The sequence below is a fragment of the Copadichromis virginalis genome, linkage group LG10 (assembly GCF_057382275.1).
Source record: "Copadichromis virginalis isolate Kocher_CV1m ecotype Utaka linkage group LG10, C_Virginalis_male_GT1.1, whole genome shotgun sequence".
NCBI classification, from domain to species: Eukaryota; Metazoa; Chordata; class Actinopteri; order Cichliformes; family Cichlidae; genus Copadichromis; species Copadichromis virginalis.
The window spans coordinates 15,091,689-15,110,913 of NC_140627.1; the positions used below are offsets into that span (position 1 = coordinate 15,091,689).

Below are 19,225 nucleotides of genomic sequence, written 5' to 3' on the forward strand. Positions count from 1 at the left end.
TGGAAAATAATTAACCAAAAGCAAGTGTTCATCTCAGAGGACGAAGGAAGGAAGCTTTGCTTTTTGGAAATGATTTCTAACGTCATATCTGGAGGAAAAGTGCACTGCACATCAACACAAAATACCAAAATGTCCTTGTTTGGGCCTCCTGTGATTACCACAGGACCCCGATCTTATGCACTTGTTAAAAAAAATGGGAACGGTCAAGTCAAAGTACTATTAGGCACTTAATGTTCATAATTAATAAGAAGGTAAAGAAAATGCAGGTTATTGCTACTAGAGGTCTGAGTTGCCAGAATCACTGCCCTACACAGTGAACGGTCACTGAATGTGTTCAGTAAAGACGTGCAATGTCCAGCTGTTTGTGACGCATTCAATTTTGTACATACCTATAATAATGGATTGGATTTATATAGCGCTTTTCAAGGCACCCAAAGCGCTTTACAATACCACTATTCATTCACTCTCACATTCATACACTGGTGGAGGCAAGCCACAGTTGTAGCCACAGCTGCCCTGGGGCAGACTGACAGAAGCGAGGCTGCCATATCGCGCCATCGGCCCCTCTGGCCAACACCAGTAGGCAAGTAGGGTAAAGTGTCTTGCCCAGGGACACAACGACCAGGACAGAGAGCCCAGGGATCGAACCGGCGACCTTCCGGTTACAGATGCGATTCCCAACCCCCTGAGCCACGGTCGCCCCTATGCATATTTGTTGTAACTGTGCATTACATAAGAAGCACAACCTCACTGTGCAACTTGCTGTAGTGCAAAGATTTGACCAGAGGAGGGCGTGGAGAGCACAACTTCCAGTTTAAAGAGGACATCTCAAGGTATTTAAGAAAATTGCATTTATTGCCAAACAACTGGGACAACAGTGGCCTCAATTCATTATAATAATAATAACAGGATTAAGCTCAGACATGGAACAATAAAAGAAAATAAAACAATAAATGATCTTTCTTGATGTTCAAATAATGTAAACTTATATCTTATTTTCTAGGATTCTAATATTCCTGCTTAGTTAGAAAACATGGCCTAATCAGGTTTGGCGTGAATAGGCTATGCAAACAAAGGGTTAGACTCTCTGTTGATATAGTTTAAGCAAATTGACATAGCACCTCACGCCTATTTAAATCACTAAAGCCAACATAGCCACCTGTCTCGCATCAAATACAGCTGAAATATCAATCTTCTGTCTTGAAAACCTTATATCCTCATGCAAAATCAACAGTTTTTTGTATATATAAAGAACATTTTCTACCTAGTTGTGTCATTTCCCTTCTTCCACATTTAGCTGGAGCCAAATTGTGCTGCAGATCTACCAAGGCATTGCATCACTCTGAGAACATGGAGAACTTGTTCTAAAAGACTCAAAGTAAGGACAAGAATAACTCCTTATTAGTCGCACACACAATGAAATGGTCTCTTAGCATAGACACTTTTTTTATTATTAACCAGTGCAAAGAAAGAGCGGGATGTCTGAGGCTTTGTATGAACAGCATGATGTCATCTCCTCTTCCTATGGTGCAGAATGAAAGCTTTGTCTTGCTGAGGCCAAGCTTGGTCATGTAGCTCACATGTGACATTCACAAAACACTCACAAAAATATCAACTCTGCGAGCTGTGATCTACTCAACAAACCACACAGTGCAGATATTTAAAAAAAAGGTCCACAGCTACCTGCTGTGTGTACCTCGTTGTTCTTGCTTTTAAATACTATATGGCTTGTGTAAGAGCTCCTTTGTCAGATGTTCTCATTTCTATTTGTAGCAGAACAGTCATTTAAGTATGTGGAAGTTTCCTCTTTTTTCTCCAGTTGTTTCAAACTGTTCAGTTACGCAGGTCAGATGAGTTGAATCTGAATTTTGTGTGTGTGTGTGTGTGTAGGTGTGTTTGTGCCTGGATGTCAGTATCAGCCATGTCTGTTTAGAACAAATAGATCCTGGGAAAAGGATTCCTTGTTTTCATAAATACGTAGAAGTGAGAACAGATGGATGGATTAACAAAATGTTCTCAGAGGGAAAAAAAAAAAAGAAAGACATGGAAACTGGCATTTTTGACAGCTGTAGTAAAAAGTGGTGGTTAATGTTTTAGAGAAAGAAAGGATTATTTGTATGTAAAGAATCCGCATAGAATCATCACCCAAGTCTGCCGTTTTCTCTCTGCTCTACTGAGAATTCGAGCTTCTGTCAACTCATTGTTTTGGTTTTCCGGCCTGTTATTTTACTTTGGTTCACTCACACTGCTTGTGTTAGCGACTGGGCGGGAGGCAGACAATGTCAGCAATGAGCTGGTAAACAGAGCCGAGCATTTAACAGCCAAGGAGCCAGATATTTCCCCAGGGAGCAGGAGGAGGCCAGAACACAGCTAAAAGAAGCATGATTATTAGACTTATTAGGCTTAAGTTATGGGGTGGACAAAAAGCAAAACTCTAGATTAATGCTAACGTTACTGCATATCTCCTAGACGTGTAAAAGGCAGCACTACTCCCTATCTGGTTTACCATTAAAAAGTGATACCAGGCTTATGTTTTTAATGTTTGGTTTGCAGCTTGTTATTTTATAGCTTTTTATTTCTGTATAGGAAAAAGTTGCTTTTACTCCAAATCAGTTTTTCAAGTTACGTAAGGCTGGTTTAACATGCTCTTTGGTGTCTGCATATGCATGTTTTTCTGGCAGGAGTAAATGGTTTTAATTCGATAAATGTCTACAGTTAATAAATCATTGCACTCGGTGGTTTGTCAGGGGGAATCGGCGATTATGTCCAAAAATGTCACTTCATGGAAAATTCAGTTTTTCACGGCTTTAAAATTCCAAGCCTCATTTGCGGAATATGTTTCTTGGGGTCTGTAATTTTCCCTGTTAAACCGTCAGAGTTCCACAACGCTCAAGAATGCACTCACTGGCCATTTTATTAGGTATAATCATATCACAGTGACTAAACGCATTAAGGCATGTAGTCATGGTCAAGATGATTTGCTGTAGTTCACACCGAGCATCAGAATGGGGTAGCAGCTGATTTCAGTCATTTTGAACATAGAATGGTTGTTGTACAAATCGCTGATCTGGCATTTTGTCCCACACAATCACCTCTATGGGTTACAGAGAATAGTCTGAAAAACAAGAAATTGTGGATTTAGAGTTCATAATGATGTCAGTGGTGTAGTGGTCTATGGGCCTCTTAGTAACAACTGAGCATAAACACCACAGCCTACCTGAATATTATGCTGACCATGCCCATACTTTTAGGGCTACAGCGTACTCATCTTCTGATGTCTGGAGAGAAGCAGGAGATTCACCTCATGGATGTACAGCTGACAAATCTGCAATAACTGTGTGATGCTGTCATATTTATACGGACAAAACCCTGGAATGTTTCCATGAAAAATTAAGGCAGTTCTAAAGGCAAAAGTAGGGCCCAACCCAATACATATAAGGTGTACCTTATATTGTGGCAGGTGAATGTATAGACTCACTATTTATGGAGTTGGGCATAATGACCCCTGCAATTGTGTTTGTATTACATGGAAAATATTACATAGAAATCATTTACATTCTATAACTAACACGACTCAGTGTTTTAGCCATTAATTCATTATTTGTTTGAATAGAAACTGAACTGAAAAAGACAAAGATTACATATGTAGCAGTTAGTAACAAGAACCATGTGTTGTCCATCTCGCCACGCCACCCCTCCCCATTTCCCCCCATTTCCCATCTGTGCCCTTCAGGCCCTTACTTCAGTCAACTCCCACTTCCCTCTTCCTTCAGAACCCGTCTGTTTTTGTTTTCGAGCCGGAGCTCTTTGCACAGGAAACTGTATACATTGGGAGCATTCAGGAAGGCAGAGAGAAGTTTTCCCGTTAGCTCCAGGTTTGGGCACATCAAAAAAAATACAGAGAAGAAGAGAGTAATTACTAAACTAGGAGAGAAACACAAGTGTCAGCTGTTCTCACTCCCTTAACTTCACATCCCTCCCCTTGCATAGTCTCAGCATTTAAAAAATCCCAGGCATACCACTGCCACAAATCAACACGTTTACGTGAATGTATTTATTTGTGAAATTAGAGAAATCTGTGTAAAACTAGGGCCATTCTTCATTGGGGGGGTTCTTGCCCCTCTTGACGCATGTTCGTCTTAGCTACAGAGAATCTGTGAAGAAAAGGAGACAGTGTGGAATGAAGGAAAAGAGGAGGAGAAAGAAGGAGCAGAGCGAGACTGGTTGGGGGTTAAAGAAAAACGACAGGAAACCGACGGATCCTAACGCAGTTTCTGCAGAGCTTTCAGAGATAATGCCACATTCTAGAGAACCAACAGTCACACCGTGTCTTTTTTGTGTTTGGTCTTCTGTTAAAGTGACAACACTCTAAAGGACTTCAAGTTTAAAAAGTGACGTCACTTCTCCTCTCCTCTTCCAGCAGTGTGGTCAGACAGAATGTGAGCGGATGCAGATTTTTTGGGAGCTATTTGCTGGGATTTCTATGTGGCTGCTTTTTGATCTACTAACTCAACTTTCTTGAGGTCATATGGATCATTCGGTGTGCTCTCAAGGAACCTTTTGCTTTAATCATCTGGACTACTAACTGGATCCACATGAAGAATAAAGGGACGAAGCAGAAGACCAAGAAGAAAGGAAGTGAAAATGCGTTCGGCTGTGACCTGATAGAACATCTCCAGAATTCAGGACAAGATGGTAAACTCTTTTCTTTCTTTTTAAAAATTGCTTCCTTGAAATCTAATTCTACTTTACCAGAACTGTTGCTAAACTTCAAACTATTCCTATTAATAAGTATTTCCCATACAGATAGAGGCTAATGAAGATAATGAGGGTAATAGGCTTTACTAGTCATTTCTTATGTTGTTGTAGCTATTTTAACAGAAAAATTGTATGAGTAGAAGACAAAACATTCCTTCATGTAATAAACACAGTCTTTGTTCAGCAGTTACATATACACACTGTATGTATCCAAGTTTTTTACATTTAGTAAGGTCATTCATTCACCCACTGACTAAATTAAATGGTCATTTGCGACGTTGGGTGTGGCTCTTACATTTTTGTGTCAGTTTCCTATGGTGGCTATAGTTCCTATGAGTAATTCTGTGCCTACCAAAAGACTTGCTAGGACTGCGGCTCCCTGCTTCTGTGAGAAAATAACGAGCCAAGAAAAACAGACCAGAAACAAAGACTTCCCGACTCATTCAACAGATTGTTCAACTAACCGGGTTTTCATTAGCTTTCTGGGGTTTTTCGTGTCCGTTTATGTCATCCTCGTTCTTTTATCACCACCGTCATATGCGAGGTTTGACATCATATGTTAAATATGAAAAGAGTGAAGAAAAAACCCTCCCACGTGCAGATATGAATAGCTACGCAGAGGGTAACTTTAAAGATGACCTGTTACAGTGGACACACTGCAAGGCGGGGTATTCAACACAGGAAGTGAGGGAGGAGGTATAGGTTGTACTCCTATGTCATGGAAGCATATTGGGCTTTTGTACTCTTAGTGACTCTCCATGAAAGTAGCTGAACACCCCTGAGAGCAACCGGCAAACTCACAGCAACACAACATAGATGATAAGTTGAGTAAAGGCTCAAAAACCTATATATTTTGACGCATTTGAAAGTGTTTTCTGTATTGCTCTTCTTGGTATGGTTAAGTGCTGAAACAGCTTTAAAAGCACAGCGTTGTGCACAAGTGACAATAATGCATTCAGCACACTTGTACATCTACAATAAATGGTATTTGACAGAAAATACTCTCAACTTTTGCATTTTTAAGATTAACTTTAATCTAAACTGTCAAAAAAAAAGCAAATGATAAATAATAGTTGATAATATTTAATGAATAAATATTGATTTGATGCCAAGAAAGTTTAAAACATACACTTCCTGTCTAGATGAAGTAAGGTTTTTTTCAGTTTTTCACATTAGGAATGTGATGTTGGCTCTGTAAAATAACAGCATCAAATACTTTGGTCCACGTACAACTGTTTCTGTAACATGTTCAGTGTTTAATGAAACATTTAAGATGACAGTAGCAAGATGTGCAAATACCTGTTTTTTACAAAGTTTCGTGTATTGATTTGTTGCCACATGCAGTCAAATCCTGTTTCCGAGGCTTCTTTGTAAAACAGATGAAAATCAAATTGCGTTTTGTCCTTCTGCGAGAGGCAGAAATCTTCTCTAAGTCGGGAAACGCGGAGGCACAAAATGGAAACTCCAGAGTGCCTCATCGTCCAGAATTTAACCACAAGCATGCTATTAAAAGTCCAATTAAGTCAGAAGGAAGAGAATTTAAATAGCAGATTGTTGGTGTCTGTGGTGATGAATGAGAGACTAACTCCTGCAAGTAATATTCAGGCATTCATTTTGTTGAGGACACAGTCTATGTTTTGTTTGCGAGATCATTCGTTTTGTACGAAAAAAAACTGAAACATTACATAAAATTCAATATCTAAAAAAGCTAAATGTTGATTAAAACTTTTTAATTTGTTTTATATTCAAACTTTTATTTCAGGCAAACAAAAACATGGTATGCTTATTTTATTTTTTTTACTATTTCAGCCCTTATCAGTCAGAGTCCTAAAAGAACACCTTCCAATCAACAGATATGAGTAGACTTTTAATTTGGAATGTAACCTTTAGCTTCCTGAGACCTGTGTTTATGTTTAAGTTGCATTTTTTTTCCAATGCTAATTTCTCTAAGCTATATGGAAGTAGTTAATGAGTGAGTATAAAGATAAGTATAAAGACTAAACTTTGTAGAGACTAAAGAAGTCTGTCCTTCTATGGGGCAGTGTGTTTATTTTACAACATAACACAATAATGTCACAATATTGTAATAAAGTATATTATGGCCTCTTCTTTAAGTTTGTATTCAACCTAATAACGTAGTTTTGCAGCAATGGCAAGTGTGTATATGTAAGTATCTATGAAAAAGAAATTCTTCAGGAACTGTGGTGGTGAAAAATATGCATGGCTTTTTTCCAAGCTACCAGTTCCTTTGGCAATAAGTCAAAAAGTTGATTTCGGACACTGCTTTCAGTTTCCTGTCACACTTTGACTATTTAGCCTATGAAACTGACAAGACACAGTTAAACAGTTCAACACCTGCCACTATCATACGTTTTCTGATAGGCTAACATCAGCAAGCGTTTACACTACTGTACAGTCAATATAACTACAAATGGAATAAGTTGGGGACTGACATTCAGTCATAAGTAGCAATATACTTTTAAGACTTGTAAGTCAGTATAGGAACCTTAAATACTCATTTAAAATAATAATGCCTTAATGAAATTCTTTCATCTTTAAGTACGACAAATAAACATGTCAAATACATTCTATAAACCTTCATAATGCACAGTTAATTAATGATAATAATTAATGACAGCAGTTTGCTGATCTGCGTGAAACTCGGAAGATGAAAAATCTGATTAAATGTTGGAGGTCATTTCTATTATTCAGAAGTTTTTTAAAGCAAGAGTAAGCTGACCCAGGAAGTGACTTGCAGTCAATTTTTATTTTCATAATTAGTTAAAGGGAAGCTGCGATCGGATCGTATGGTTGCAGTCCATTCTCATAAGGTTTTAAAATAGTGGAGCAAGACAAAGTTGTGTTCAGAAGGTGATGTGCCGTCGTTTAGAAAGCTGCGCAGGTCAGTGGTAACATTTCAAAAGCCGTTTTCTATTAGAGGAAATGTCGTAAGTAATCCCAGCTACAAGGACTGGGTGTGTCAACTTTCCTCTGAAACAAACAAACCATTTTTAACTTCCTGTCCACCTACAATCACCAGCCCCAAGGAGTCGAAAACGGTCATAGTGGAACAAACCACATACCATGAAGTCGACCGTATGCATTGTTACTGTGGAAAGTTAAACGTACAGCAATTTCCTCCCCTTGCTTTTCCGATTAATGCAATGTGGATATGTGTAAAGGAAAAAAAAAAAAGGTGAAACACGATGAAATATAATCGTTCAGGTTTCTCTACAATTAACATTGTTTCTTTAATGAAGTTCCTCAGGTCCTGAAGAAATGTGCAGAGTTTATTGAGAAACATGGGATTGTGGACGGGATCTACAGACTGTCGGGGGTTACCTCAAATATCCAGCGTCTCAGGTACTCCTACCATACTTTTTTGAAGATTTGCAACAATTAGACATGACATGCTAAGAATTACGATTTAAAATCTTAGACTAATCCTGATGGTCTGTATGTATCGCCTCTGTTTATATGCAGCTTCTCTGAACAGTTACTGGTGTATGTATTCTTCTTGAAAGAAACAACACACATAAATCATCTGCGTTATGCAAGTGTTTCCTTAGATCTTTTTTGCATCTTTTTTGCATCTTTGCTGGTGATTTTTCCCCCCCCAAAATAACACAAGTCAACTGAATAGACTTAAATCTTACCAGCTACATTCTGCAATCGTAGTTAGCAGGGGTGTTAAACAATCAAAGCATTCAGCTAAGTCTGTGTGTGTGTTTGTGTGTAGGCAGGAATTTTGTTCTGAGGCGTGCCCTGACCTTACAAAGGAAGTGTACCTCCAGGACATCCACTGTGTGGGTTCCTTATGTAAGCTGTACTTCAGGGAGCTACCCAATCCTCTGCTCACATATGAGCTTTACAGCAAATTCACCGTGAGTACATTCAAGTCACATCTGCTGTCGTGATGGGGGAGGGGGGATCCTGTGTGACACAGAAGTGGTTTGACTGCACGTTCAGCTGGTCATATGTCACTCACAAGGGTACAATTAGCAGATATCAGCTTCATATTGGCTAATTTGCATTTAAATGGTATTTTTTGACCTAATGACACTATTCATAAAGAGTTTTTCATGTTTATAACAGCTGTAATTTTACAGTAATGACAACAATAACCACTTCCAAAAAATGTGTTACTCATGAAAAAAACTTAATTTAAAGATGAAAAACATCTTGTCTGTTTCACTGTTGCATAAGATGCACAACGAAGTTAGAAAAACACAGTTAAAGTGTAATCACATCTTCATAAATTCAGATTTTTAGCACCGAACATTTGTGAATTTTCTGGATAAAATGCAGGCAAGAAAGTAGGAAAGAAGGAAACAGGAATATCAAACTCTAAGATCAGGATCATATTTTCTGCCCAGCGTTCTGTGTACTTTCACGGGGCATTTGCATACCTTGGCATTCATACATTTCGTGCCGCTGGTTCCTGAAAAACTGCAGGACTCCAGTGTTTTAGGAAAAATCTGCCCTTCGCACGGTGCACTAAAAACATCATAAGAACAGTTTAGAAAACTTTATTGTTTTCTTTAAAAGAACAAAGTTGGTGCTAAATTGCTTTCAGATTGCAAACGTTGCTCCTTTTTTTGCATAAAACGTTATTTTTAGGTGGACGGTTTGTACTTTGACTGTTTGAGTTAAATGCAACTTACAAAAGCTCAGCTGTTTGAAGCTCCACTGCATTCGTTTTACAGCAAACATACCAACCTATGCTTGTCTGTTAACAGGGCTAACAGCCCTGACAGCTAGATTTTTTTTTTACCCTACAGATAATTATAACATTAATCATATCGAGTGTAATCTAAGATAAAAAAAAAAAGAAAAAGAAAGTTCAATGTTGTTTTAGTGCAGGGCAATCTAGTCGTTCTGCAGCTATATTAAGGTTTTCTCTGATTAATGATTAGAGAGCTGCAGAGAAAACGCTAATGCTTTTTTAAAAATATAATGGTACTCTATAATTCAAACAATCTTCTAATGTACTTCCTCTAACATATACTTAAAAGAATGCTGGCGTTCATGTATCTCAAAGTAACAAAATTAGGCTGACGTGAATTATTTTGTGCGGTTCGCATGCAGGAAGTGGTCTCAGTCCAGGACGATCATGAGAGACTTTTACACATTCAGAAGGTCATCAAAGAACTGCCGACTGCTCACTTCAGGTGAACCTTTAACTTCTTAAACTTTAATGGATGTGACAGTCGTCCTGCTGACAAACTCTTTACTGTGTTTGACTAATCGTGTTTAAATAAGTGTGAAAACACATTTTTTCTCACCTATCCTTAGGACTCTGGAGTACCTTGCAAAGCACTTGTCTCACCTCGCTACCCTGAGCACCCAAACAAACATGCATACACGTAACCTTGCTTTGGTGTGGGCTCCAAATCTGCTGAGGTGCGTTTAGATGTGGTTGAGACACATTATACGCCATCCAGTGTCAATGCAAGTTTTTACTGTTGGGTTTCAACACTTGTTTTTGTATTTCCTTTTTTAGATCTAAAGACATTGAGGCTTCATCTGGTAATGGAGACATGGCTTTCCAGGAGGTGCGGATACAGCAGTCGGTGGTTGAGTTTATTTTAAACCACGCAGATCAGATCTTCAGCAGTGAACAAATTCAAGTCAAAGAAGGTATGACACTTCTTTTGCTGAGGAGAAATGTTGAGCTGAAGCATTTTCTCAGTTACCAGCGCAAAAAACAACATTTTATATTTCTCCAGGACCGGTTTCGAAGTGTGGGGAAAAGTACGCCACGCTCCCCATCAGTGGCCAGTGTGGGCCAATGAAGTTGATGAGTTTGGAAGAAGCTCAGGCTCGCTCCTTAAGTCCAGACCACCCTCTCCATAAAGAACGCCAGCGAGAGAACAGTTTGCCTGATACAAGCACGGCCACGCTCTATCACACCGTCATAGACATATCAGACAACAAGTAAGATTTGGCCTCAGCCTCACGTGTGTTTAAAGTGCTGTGATGCTGTGACATGTGACAGATGCCAGTGAGCTTAATCTTCTCTCTTCGTTTGTCAGGAGAAAGTTTTCTGGGAAATCGAAGAAGTGGAAGTCTATCTTTAACATCGGAAGGTCTTTGGACCCAAAGGGAAAACTTAGCCGGAATGGCAGTGTGCTCATAAGAGCACAGGGAATGACAGGTAAAGATTCCCACAGGAGAGAACTATTTAAAGGAAAACTAGCTAAATATACGTCCCCACCGGGCAACATGAACAGCCAAGCAAGTTAGAAACAGTTGGACAACATGATTTGCCTTTTCCTTTGACCTTCTTTAATGATGTTTCAAAATTATGCAGGCCTTAAAGCGAATATCCAGCCCATGCTAGTTAGTGTTAATTTAATATTTCTTTTTTGTTTTCTTACAGAAAAAGCTGCTCTCCGTCCATCCAGGAGCATGGAGTCCTTGTACACAGGTGGGGCTTAAACCTTGTTGTAACTATTTGCATGGAACTGAAACAAACTGCATAAATTTTGGATGTTTTAATTTAGCAAAAGACTTTCTCTTTGCCTCGTTATAAGAGAGTACCATTGCATATACTGTAGTTCTCAGAAATCGTGTGTGTAAAAGGGCATGACATTTTCTTATGCTAATATTTATCACTTTTGGACTTTGAATTGCAGATGATGACAGAACAGGAAGCAATAGTCCAGCTGGTGGACCAGGCAGTATTTTCATTCCGGATGTAAAATCCAGAACGCTGGGATCCGACTCGCTCTGTGACATCAGCGAACATGATCAAAACTGGGAGTTTAAAGGGAAGAACACTGGGGGGGCAACGGGTGGCTGGAATGTCAGCGAGAACCAGAAGGGCTCTGAGCCCCCTCAGAAAAACCTGCCAGAGCAGCTCAAGGTGTTTAAAGGTGACGACCTCGGTGGCTACAAGCCCACCTCCCCAAAAAACAGGAGGATGTTGTACTCGGCTTCCTCACACAACAGCTCCTCCCGACCCTCCTTTCCAGGAAGTTTCTTCCCACTGGAGTCTTCGCCGAGGCATCAGCGCAGAGCCGTCAACATATCTGAGCCTTTTGCTGTGTCTGTACCTCTGCGTGTGTCAGCAGTTATCAGCTCTAACAGCACGCCATGCAGAGGGCACGGCAAAGAAAAAGCAGCTACTCTGAAACCCTGCAAAGAGACTTCAGAGCAGAGCGGCAACAGTGGAAAGAGCAACACTTTCCCCCAACTGGAACGGAAGAGGCAGGAAAGAGCAGAGAAGAATAACGTAGAGGAGGTGACGTCCAGGGTATCGTCACAAGGTAAGGCCATCTTCCTTTTTTTGTGTGAATTGTTGCTCACATCTAAAGTCATACTTGTGTAACCGGTTGCAATGAAAACAAAAAACATGTTTTATTCAGATATAAGGAAAGAAATGGTCCAAGACGGTCAAGGAGAGAGGAATATTTCTCAACTGGAACTGCAGTCCCTTGCAAATGCAAGAGAAGGCAAAGATGCAGCGCCATCTTCTGGGAAAGAACTGCACAACCTGCCCACAGAGAAGCAACTGGTAATCATCTCCGATTACAGATGTTGTCTTTTATTATAGTTCAGGTGTAACACTCCATAATAATTTGTGAAATTAATTTTTTTTTAAGGAATAAGTACTGTATTTGCTAGTATTATTAGTATTTTGCGTCACGTTATTTACTCAGGTTTAGCCTTTTTTACAAAAAGGAACTAACCAGACCCAATAACACTGCTTTAAAATACCAGAAATGTTTTAGTGTGGTAACCCAGTTGTTCTTGCTCATGTACATTTGCTGTAATTTGTTACTCTTTGCTAATCTTTGCTTGCTTATCCCTTATAACTTCCCAGGATAAGAGATCTTCTACTGGCAAAGACCTGTGGTCTGACCTAAACCAGGAACTGAAAATAACTGAACCCGAATTTGACCTGCTGGATGAAAATGTTAAACAAGTTAACGTCTCAACAAGCACTTGTGTGAACACTAAGTTAACAATGGATGTTAAGGCGAAGCGCAGCCGCAGCTCTCCATCTCTGTCTTTGCTATGTAGAGAGCAGTCTTCAAATACCTCTCGGAGTGATTGTGAAGTCGTCGCAAAGAAGCAGCCTTCAGAATCAGACATCTTACTGTCTCTTCACAAAACTGCACCGCCTACTGACACGATGGATGAGAAAGAGAAGAAACTGAATCTTAAAATCCCACCCTTAAACAAAGATAACTCAGTTTACACCAAGCAGAGCCAGCTTTGTCCAAAGAAAGCCAGTTCAGACCAAGTCATAAATCATTTAAGAATTGAGGATGTTCTTGTGGTTGCAGATAATATAGACAGCAAATCTCACAAACACGAAATTCCTCAGGAGAACCAAAATGCCTTCAGTGATGGAGCGAAGAAAGTTATGATTCCTGAGTTGGAGATCCCTCAGAGGCTTCCAGTGTGTTTGGAGGAGAAACGTAACACACTGGAGCTGCCGAACCTCGACGATGATGAAGGAGGGACTTCAGAGGAGCTGGACCTGGTGGAGCCCTGGGAGGATATTAGCTCCACTAAGCAGTGGGTTACAAGCCCACTCCACTCACCTGATCTGGAGCACTTATTTAACCACCTGTCACCCTTCAGCTCACACGGGGAAACTTTGAGCTTAGAGGTGGAGAAGAGCTCATCTCCTCAAGCTGATAACAACAAGTTCTTCAGGAGCACCGAATGCTCTCCAGGAAACCTCCTTCAGACTACAAACAGCAAACCAGAAACAACGTGGATGTACGTTCCTTCGGCACCTACACGGTCGAGCTTGAACAGCAATAGCACAACACAACCTCAAACGGAAAAGTGCAGCACAACAAAATCGAAGAACACAGCGTCATCTCAGAGGTTTAATAGACAAATGTCGTATGAGGCAGCAGCTTCAGAGAAAAGAGAGGAGAAATGCTTTTCTAAACACAGGCCGTGTTCGCTTAACTTGGATCTGGGACATAGGTATATCAGAGACATTTCTAATCAGCAAAACCGTACTTCATCAGAGTTTTCCTCCTGTCAGAGGGGGCTAATGGCCTCATCTGGAGCTGTGAACAACGGGCTGCCCTCAGAGTTGGAGCTGTTTCTGAACGATCGGCAGGCGCCTCTCCGGCGAAACTCGGCCCCGGTCAGCGTGTCTTCTGTGCGGACAGCCTTCATGATAAAAACGTGCCAGGCCAAAGCTGTCCCTGTCATCCCCCCAAAGGTGCAGTACAGCCAGATACCTCACTGCAGACCCGAGAATGAATTTGACAGGGTGAAGGAACAAGAAAAGGAGAATCCTAAAGTGAGCACGGAGAAAAGCAATGCTGCACCTCCTCCGAGCGTGTCAGACCTAAAGGAGGAGCTGGAGAATAAAGAGCCAGCCCCCATACTCCAAAAACAGCCAAGTGTTGAGAAATCTGCCGAGTCTTTGAAGATCTCATCCACTCCAGAATTGCCTGTGATAACCAGGAGGCACACACCCAGCCTGGAAGTGTTTGTGGATTGTCCCAGACCCAGCAGAGGGAACCTCTTACAAAGACCGTCCTTTAGGAACAGACAGAGACCTCAAAGTCTTATCCTGCTCAGCCCTCCGTTTCCCATCATGGACTATCCGACGTCGGGGGATGACGGCAAGCTCCTTTCACCCATCAAGAGCCTGAATGACGCGTCAGCAGCGAATGTCTTTTCTAAAGAGATGGCCGAAAATTTCAGGACAACAGAGGGGATCGCTCTTCAGAATAAAATGACTATCCCAAAAAGCGGACAGAGACTGGAAACGTCAACCAGCTGCTTCTACCAGCCACAGAGAAGGTCGATGATATTTGACAGCAGGAGCCACAGGCAGATTGAGTGACTGGAGATCCACTCAGCGACCATGTATGTAAATAGATGCGATACATCAAGATCCCAAGGAAGATGATATGATAACCTGTTGTAAATTGTATGACTCACACATTCCTTGAAAGGCGGTTTAAAAACAGGAAGTAAGTGGGAAAGAGGAAAAGGAAGCCACGATGTGCCTGAGTGCCATTTATCCTTGAGTGACATCTGCAACCAATGTTTTTTTTAAGTCTCCATTAGTCTATTATTTTGGTCTCTATTGTGTTAGAGATTGATTTGCTGTCATCTAATTGTTTTTAGCTCATTTAGGAAATTTATGTAAAATTCATTTTAGGATAACAGACATTCTGTCTCATTCCCAAGGCATGTTATGATATATATCCTACCCTGTCAAAGAGAATCACTGCCAGACTGGAAAGTATGAAAAGCATCCTTTTGCTATTAAAACTGCAACTTGCAAACTGGCTGCCGGGCAGCTTTTGTCATAGATGGAATAGTGAGCTGTGCTAAATATTTTCTGATGAATGAAAAATCACTATTGACCTTTTAAACCGCAAAAAAAGGAAAACAAAATCTTAACTCAGGGTTGAAAAACTGGTTGTTTATCCAGAGGCTTGAAGTACCATTTTAACCATACACAGCTTCAAAATCCAAGTTATACATGAAAGTAAAATGTTACCAGCAACACAGACCTCTGAAAAAAATGTCCCTTTTAAACTTGTATGGAGTCATTTGGTGTAGCAGTGTCTAAACCACATTTTACTACCACAGTTAGAAGTGAAACCCGAGGGGTCTGGAGATGATTAACGAAGTAGGAAAGAAAACGAAGGGAATATCTGTTGCACTGATTAGTAGATGTTTTTGTGCATAAAAGGGTTAGTAGCTGTATCTGTCTGATATAACAGAAATGTAGTTCAGTAAAGTAGAAGTATGGAGAAGTTTAAAGATATGAAATGGAAATATTCAAGTCAGGTACACTTAGTTCAAAATGGTCAGGTTAGGAAGGTTTGGTATGGAGTAAGTAGGTAATCCATCCTCACACGCATATTTAAAGAAATACATGGACAGCAGATAAGCACAATGTACCATAGTGAAGACATAAATAATAAACTAGAGGATCCACACAGCAGCATGTAGGATTTTAAAATAACTATACTATGACTTGCGTACATGAGTTATCGCTGCAGGAACAAAGCTGGGTTTTTTAAAACAATGCTGTTCTGCACTTTGGGACGCGGAGCCTTTCTCCAGAAGAAAAAAACTGAAACTCACGATCAAAGCGGTGCCGTAGACGCGGCTCACCCGTCAGCCCGTTAGACCATTTGATTCAGTGAGTTTCTGTTCTTTATAGATAAATATGACACTGAGGAAAAGGGCAAAGCAGCCCCAACAAAAGCATGATACAATAAACTCAAGGTGGCTTTATCAATGTGCAAATATGACAGATGATAGAATATGGGTTTGTTTTTTTTACACGCAGCTTTTTACAGTTTATTAAGATCAGCTTTAAATCAATAATTATTCCAAGAAATGTATAAAACTGAAGATATTCCCTCTTAACCCCTAGTGAATGGATATTTGATGCATGAGTTTTGGGGAATTGTAAAATTAAAGAAAAATACATTGCACAATACAAAAAAAGCAAATTAAAACAAATGAGAGCTCATTTATGCAAAATCATATTTCATTTTTGTTTAGTTAAGTCAATAAACACTTTTTTCCACCATAAAGTTGAATATTTTACTATCATTTCATTTTTCAGGATTTAAATGGATGTTGGATGTAAACATCTGTGTATGAGTACATTTTCTAAAATCATGGATCATAATAATTATCTTCAATTTTTAAAAATAGTAGAATATAATGAAATCATCAATGTACCAGCTTGTGATCAGTCTCATTATCCTGGAGTCATCCAACAACACCACAGTCATCTGGATACGTTAACTTGTCCTGTGTTCATACCCGCCCTGTCACATGTTTTTGCATGGGATAAACAATAACAGTGAGATAATAATATGGACATTTCAGTTATCTGTTAGTTGCATCCAGTCAATTTGCAAGTCAAGAATCCAGCCCACAAGATTTTTATTGAGGCCAAATTGTTCGAATAGTTTGCTGATTTAACTCTAAGGCAGAAATGTGCTGAAGGTTGAAGAAAAATTGACCCACAGCAGATGAGCATACCTTTACGATTTCTGCTCCTCTATGCGGTCTGTAAGCAAGCTCCACGGGTTGCATTGACTAATCACTGATGGTTAGTCATTTGTTATGGAGAGAGCTGAGTCTGCAGGAGCGCTGTCTGGATTCTGGTACACTCATTTCTAAAAATGTCAGAATACAGACACTGGAAAGAAACCTGTCCCATACTCGTGAGCGATGTGATGGCACCGCATGAGATTATGACCTTTTTACATACTTGTGTCAACCTAGTTTGTTCTCAATAGCCTGAATACAGATCTCAAGCCTGATCCTTTACAGGAAAATGACTTTATTTATTCCTTTATGAAGTTTCACGTGACTTAACGTAAACCTGATACTGTATATTACACATGCAACGACAGGCTTAGTGAAGAGCTGGTGGCTGTTTGTTTTTTTTAAAGAAGTATTTAAAAGGAAATTTCTATCAGCACATGAATTAAGAGCTTTAATTCCTGTGTCACTTTTTTCTGTAATATGATTGAATGGATTTCACTTTGGATTTAATGAGAGGGTTTTATTTGGTCATCTGATGATGTGATCAGCGCTGCTCGTCAGACAGTAAACTGGAGCTTGAGTTTGTGCGTGCTGACTGTATTCACTGTGCTTGGATCTTAATGGTGCTTTGTGTAAAAGTCGAATAACACCATCTCCGTTTTACATTTTCTGCTATTTTTGAGTGAACAGCCCAAAAAAAGAAGAATTTTTTTTAAATCACTTTGTATGTTAAATTGTATTTAAGATGTCCTTCATGTAATTAAAAGTTGCGGTGTTTTTATACTGTAGTTTGGACAGCCTGGATGTGTGATTCGTGTCATAGTGTTTAATTACTTTGTAACTCATGTATACTTGTTGATACTGAAAATTATTGATTGAATTGCGTGTAATCATGGAGTGGGGGGAGCCTTCGAGATGAGCTTTGCCTTAATTATCTGATTATGGCACCTAAAGTAATGTACATAAGATGAGTTTTGTTACAACAGAAAGCTATGAAAATAAAATGTTCAAAAAAAAAAAATTACATAAATCAGCGTGTCAATGACTGTTATTAAATCACGGCATGTCCAGCTCACCACTTCAGAGCTAGAGTTTAATTATTTGTTAATTATTAGTTTACTGACGTTTCCACTTTGACAGCATGAAGTGTTTTGGTACCCCCTGACAATGAAAGCAACCAATCCCAAAAATGCAAAAGAAAGAAATACTTCTAAATATTTTAAGGAAGAAAACTTTTCATTTGGCTATATTTTCCAAAGAAAAAGTTTGGGTTCCTTAAGTTCTTAGTCATAATTCCCCTCAGAATCACAGCTTTCAGCTCTTTGTTATTTCAAAAGGCTTCTAGCTCTGTGATCTTTCACCACTGCTGTTTTATATTGGTAAACATTTGGAAATGATCCCCTTTCTGTCTTTGGTGTTTTCTCTTTTTTTACATACTCGAGAATTTGCTGATATCCAATGTAAGTCTGTTCTTTTCTCATCCAGTAAATTGTCCCCTGACCCAGTGGCTGCAACACCAGCAAATTCTGTTTTCATTTCAAAACTTCACAGACTCCATAAAAAACCCACCAAACATTTTCAGATGCTTGTTGTTTATTTTATTTCATCATCAAAGTTTTCGGTGATGACTGTAACAAGGCCCACCCATACAAAGCTGATTCAAGTCTGAGATTTTGGTAAAAGTCATGAGTGCTGCACATATTTTGTGTAACGCTCCTTTTCACCACTTTGACATGGCACAAAGGATCAGTACACCAAGTTCGCTTTAAATATTGAAACAAACGCTTCATCTTTAACTTTGTAACTTTTTGGTGATAACTTCATCTTCTACTTTACAGTAAGAGACCACCATTGCTTCTCTATCACTTTGAAAGGTACATGCAGGCTGAATACAGTTTAATAGGTTTTTAAAGAGTGCCCTCCTGACTGTTTTTCTGCCCTTCTTAAAAAATGTATCTGGATCTTAGTGCCAATCTTCACAAGTAGATGGTTAGATAGGAATTCTCTGTTTTCCTCTCCTTTTCAAAGCAGCTCCCTGAAAGGAGAATAACAGAGCTGACCGGTGCTGCTGCCTGAATAAGAAGTATTCCTGTAAGGGGCCCCCCCGAGATTTTTCATGTCAAAACTCTGTAAGCCTGGTGGAACACACGCTTCCATTTTAATCTCCTGGCTCTGTGCTTTGCCACCAGGTGACGCTCCTGCTTCACAGTGCACATCCGCGCAAGCCACCCAGCTGCGGAACAAACAAACAGACAAACGCGCTGAAAACGGAGAAAGTGTGCGCTCCAGGCACGTGAAAGTGTTTCAGCTGCTTGGCATACAAGGCGATGGAGATGGTAGAGGTGTGGTGCCCTTTATCTGTCGGCCTAGAGAATCACTCGGGTTGTCTGTCACTTTGGTTCCAGAGTGTTTTTAGTGCGTGTACTTTGCGCGTGTTTGTGCGTCTTTAGGGGAA

At 39.8% G+C, this 19,225-nt stretch overlaps 1 protein-coding gene across 1 annotated transcript; it reads left to right on the plus strand.

Moving 5' to 3' along the window:
• Positions 1-4,162: 4,162 nt before the first annotated feature.
• arhgap31 (Rho GTPase activating protein 31) lies at positions 4,163-17,815 on the plus strand. The gene is made up of 12 exons (XM_085470106.1): positions 4,163-4,695; positions 8,019-8,121; positions 8,498-8,642; positions 9,847-9,929; positions 10,054-10,161; positions 10,262-10,398; positions 10,488-10,695; positions 10,794-10,915; positions 11,141-11,188; positions 11,397-12,029; positions 12,129-12,277; positions 12,587-17,815. The coding sequence occupies exons 1-12, from the start codon at positions 4,596-4,598 to the stop codon at positions 14,585-14,587; spliced, it is 3,837 nt and encodes a 1,278-aa protein (XP_085326232.1). The 5' UTR covers positions 4,163-4,595; the 3' UTR covers positions 14,588-17,815.
• The last annotated feature ends 1,410 nt before the right edge of the window (positions 17,816-19,225 follow it).

Excerpts from the sequence above, each read along its gene's own strand:
- arhgap31 (XM_085470106.1), top strand. The coding sequence starts at position 4,596 with ATGAAGAATAAAGGGACGAAGCAGAAGACCAAGAAGAAAGGAAGTGAA. Across the intron at positions 8,122-8,497 it reads TCAAATATCCAGCGTCTCAG|GCAGGAATTTTGTTCTGAGG; the intron begins GTACTCCTACCA and ends GTTTGTGTGTAG. Across the intron at positions 10,696-10,793 it reads ATAGACATATCAGACAACAA|GAGAAAGTTTTCTGGGAAAT; the intron begins GTAAGATTTGGC and ends TTCGTTTGTCAG.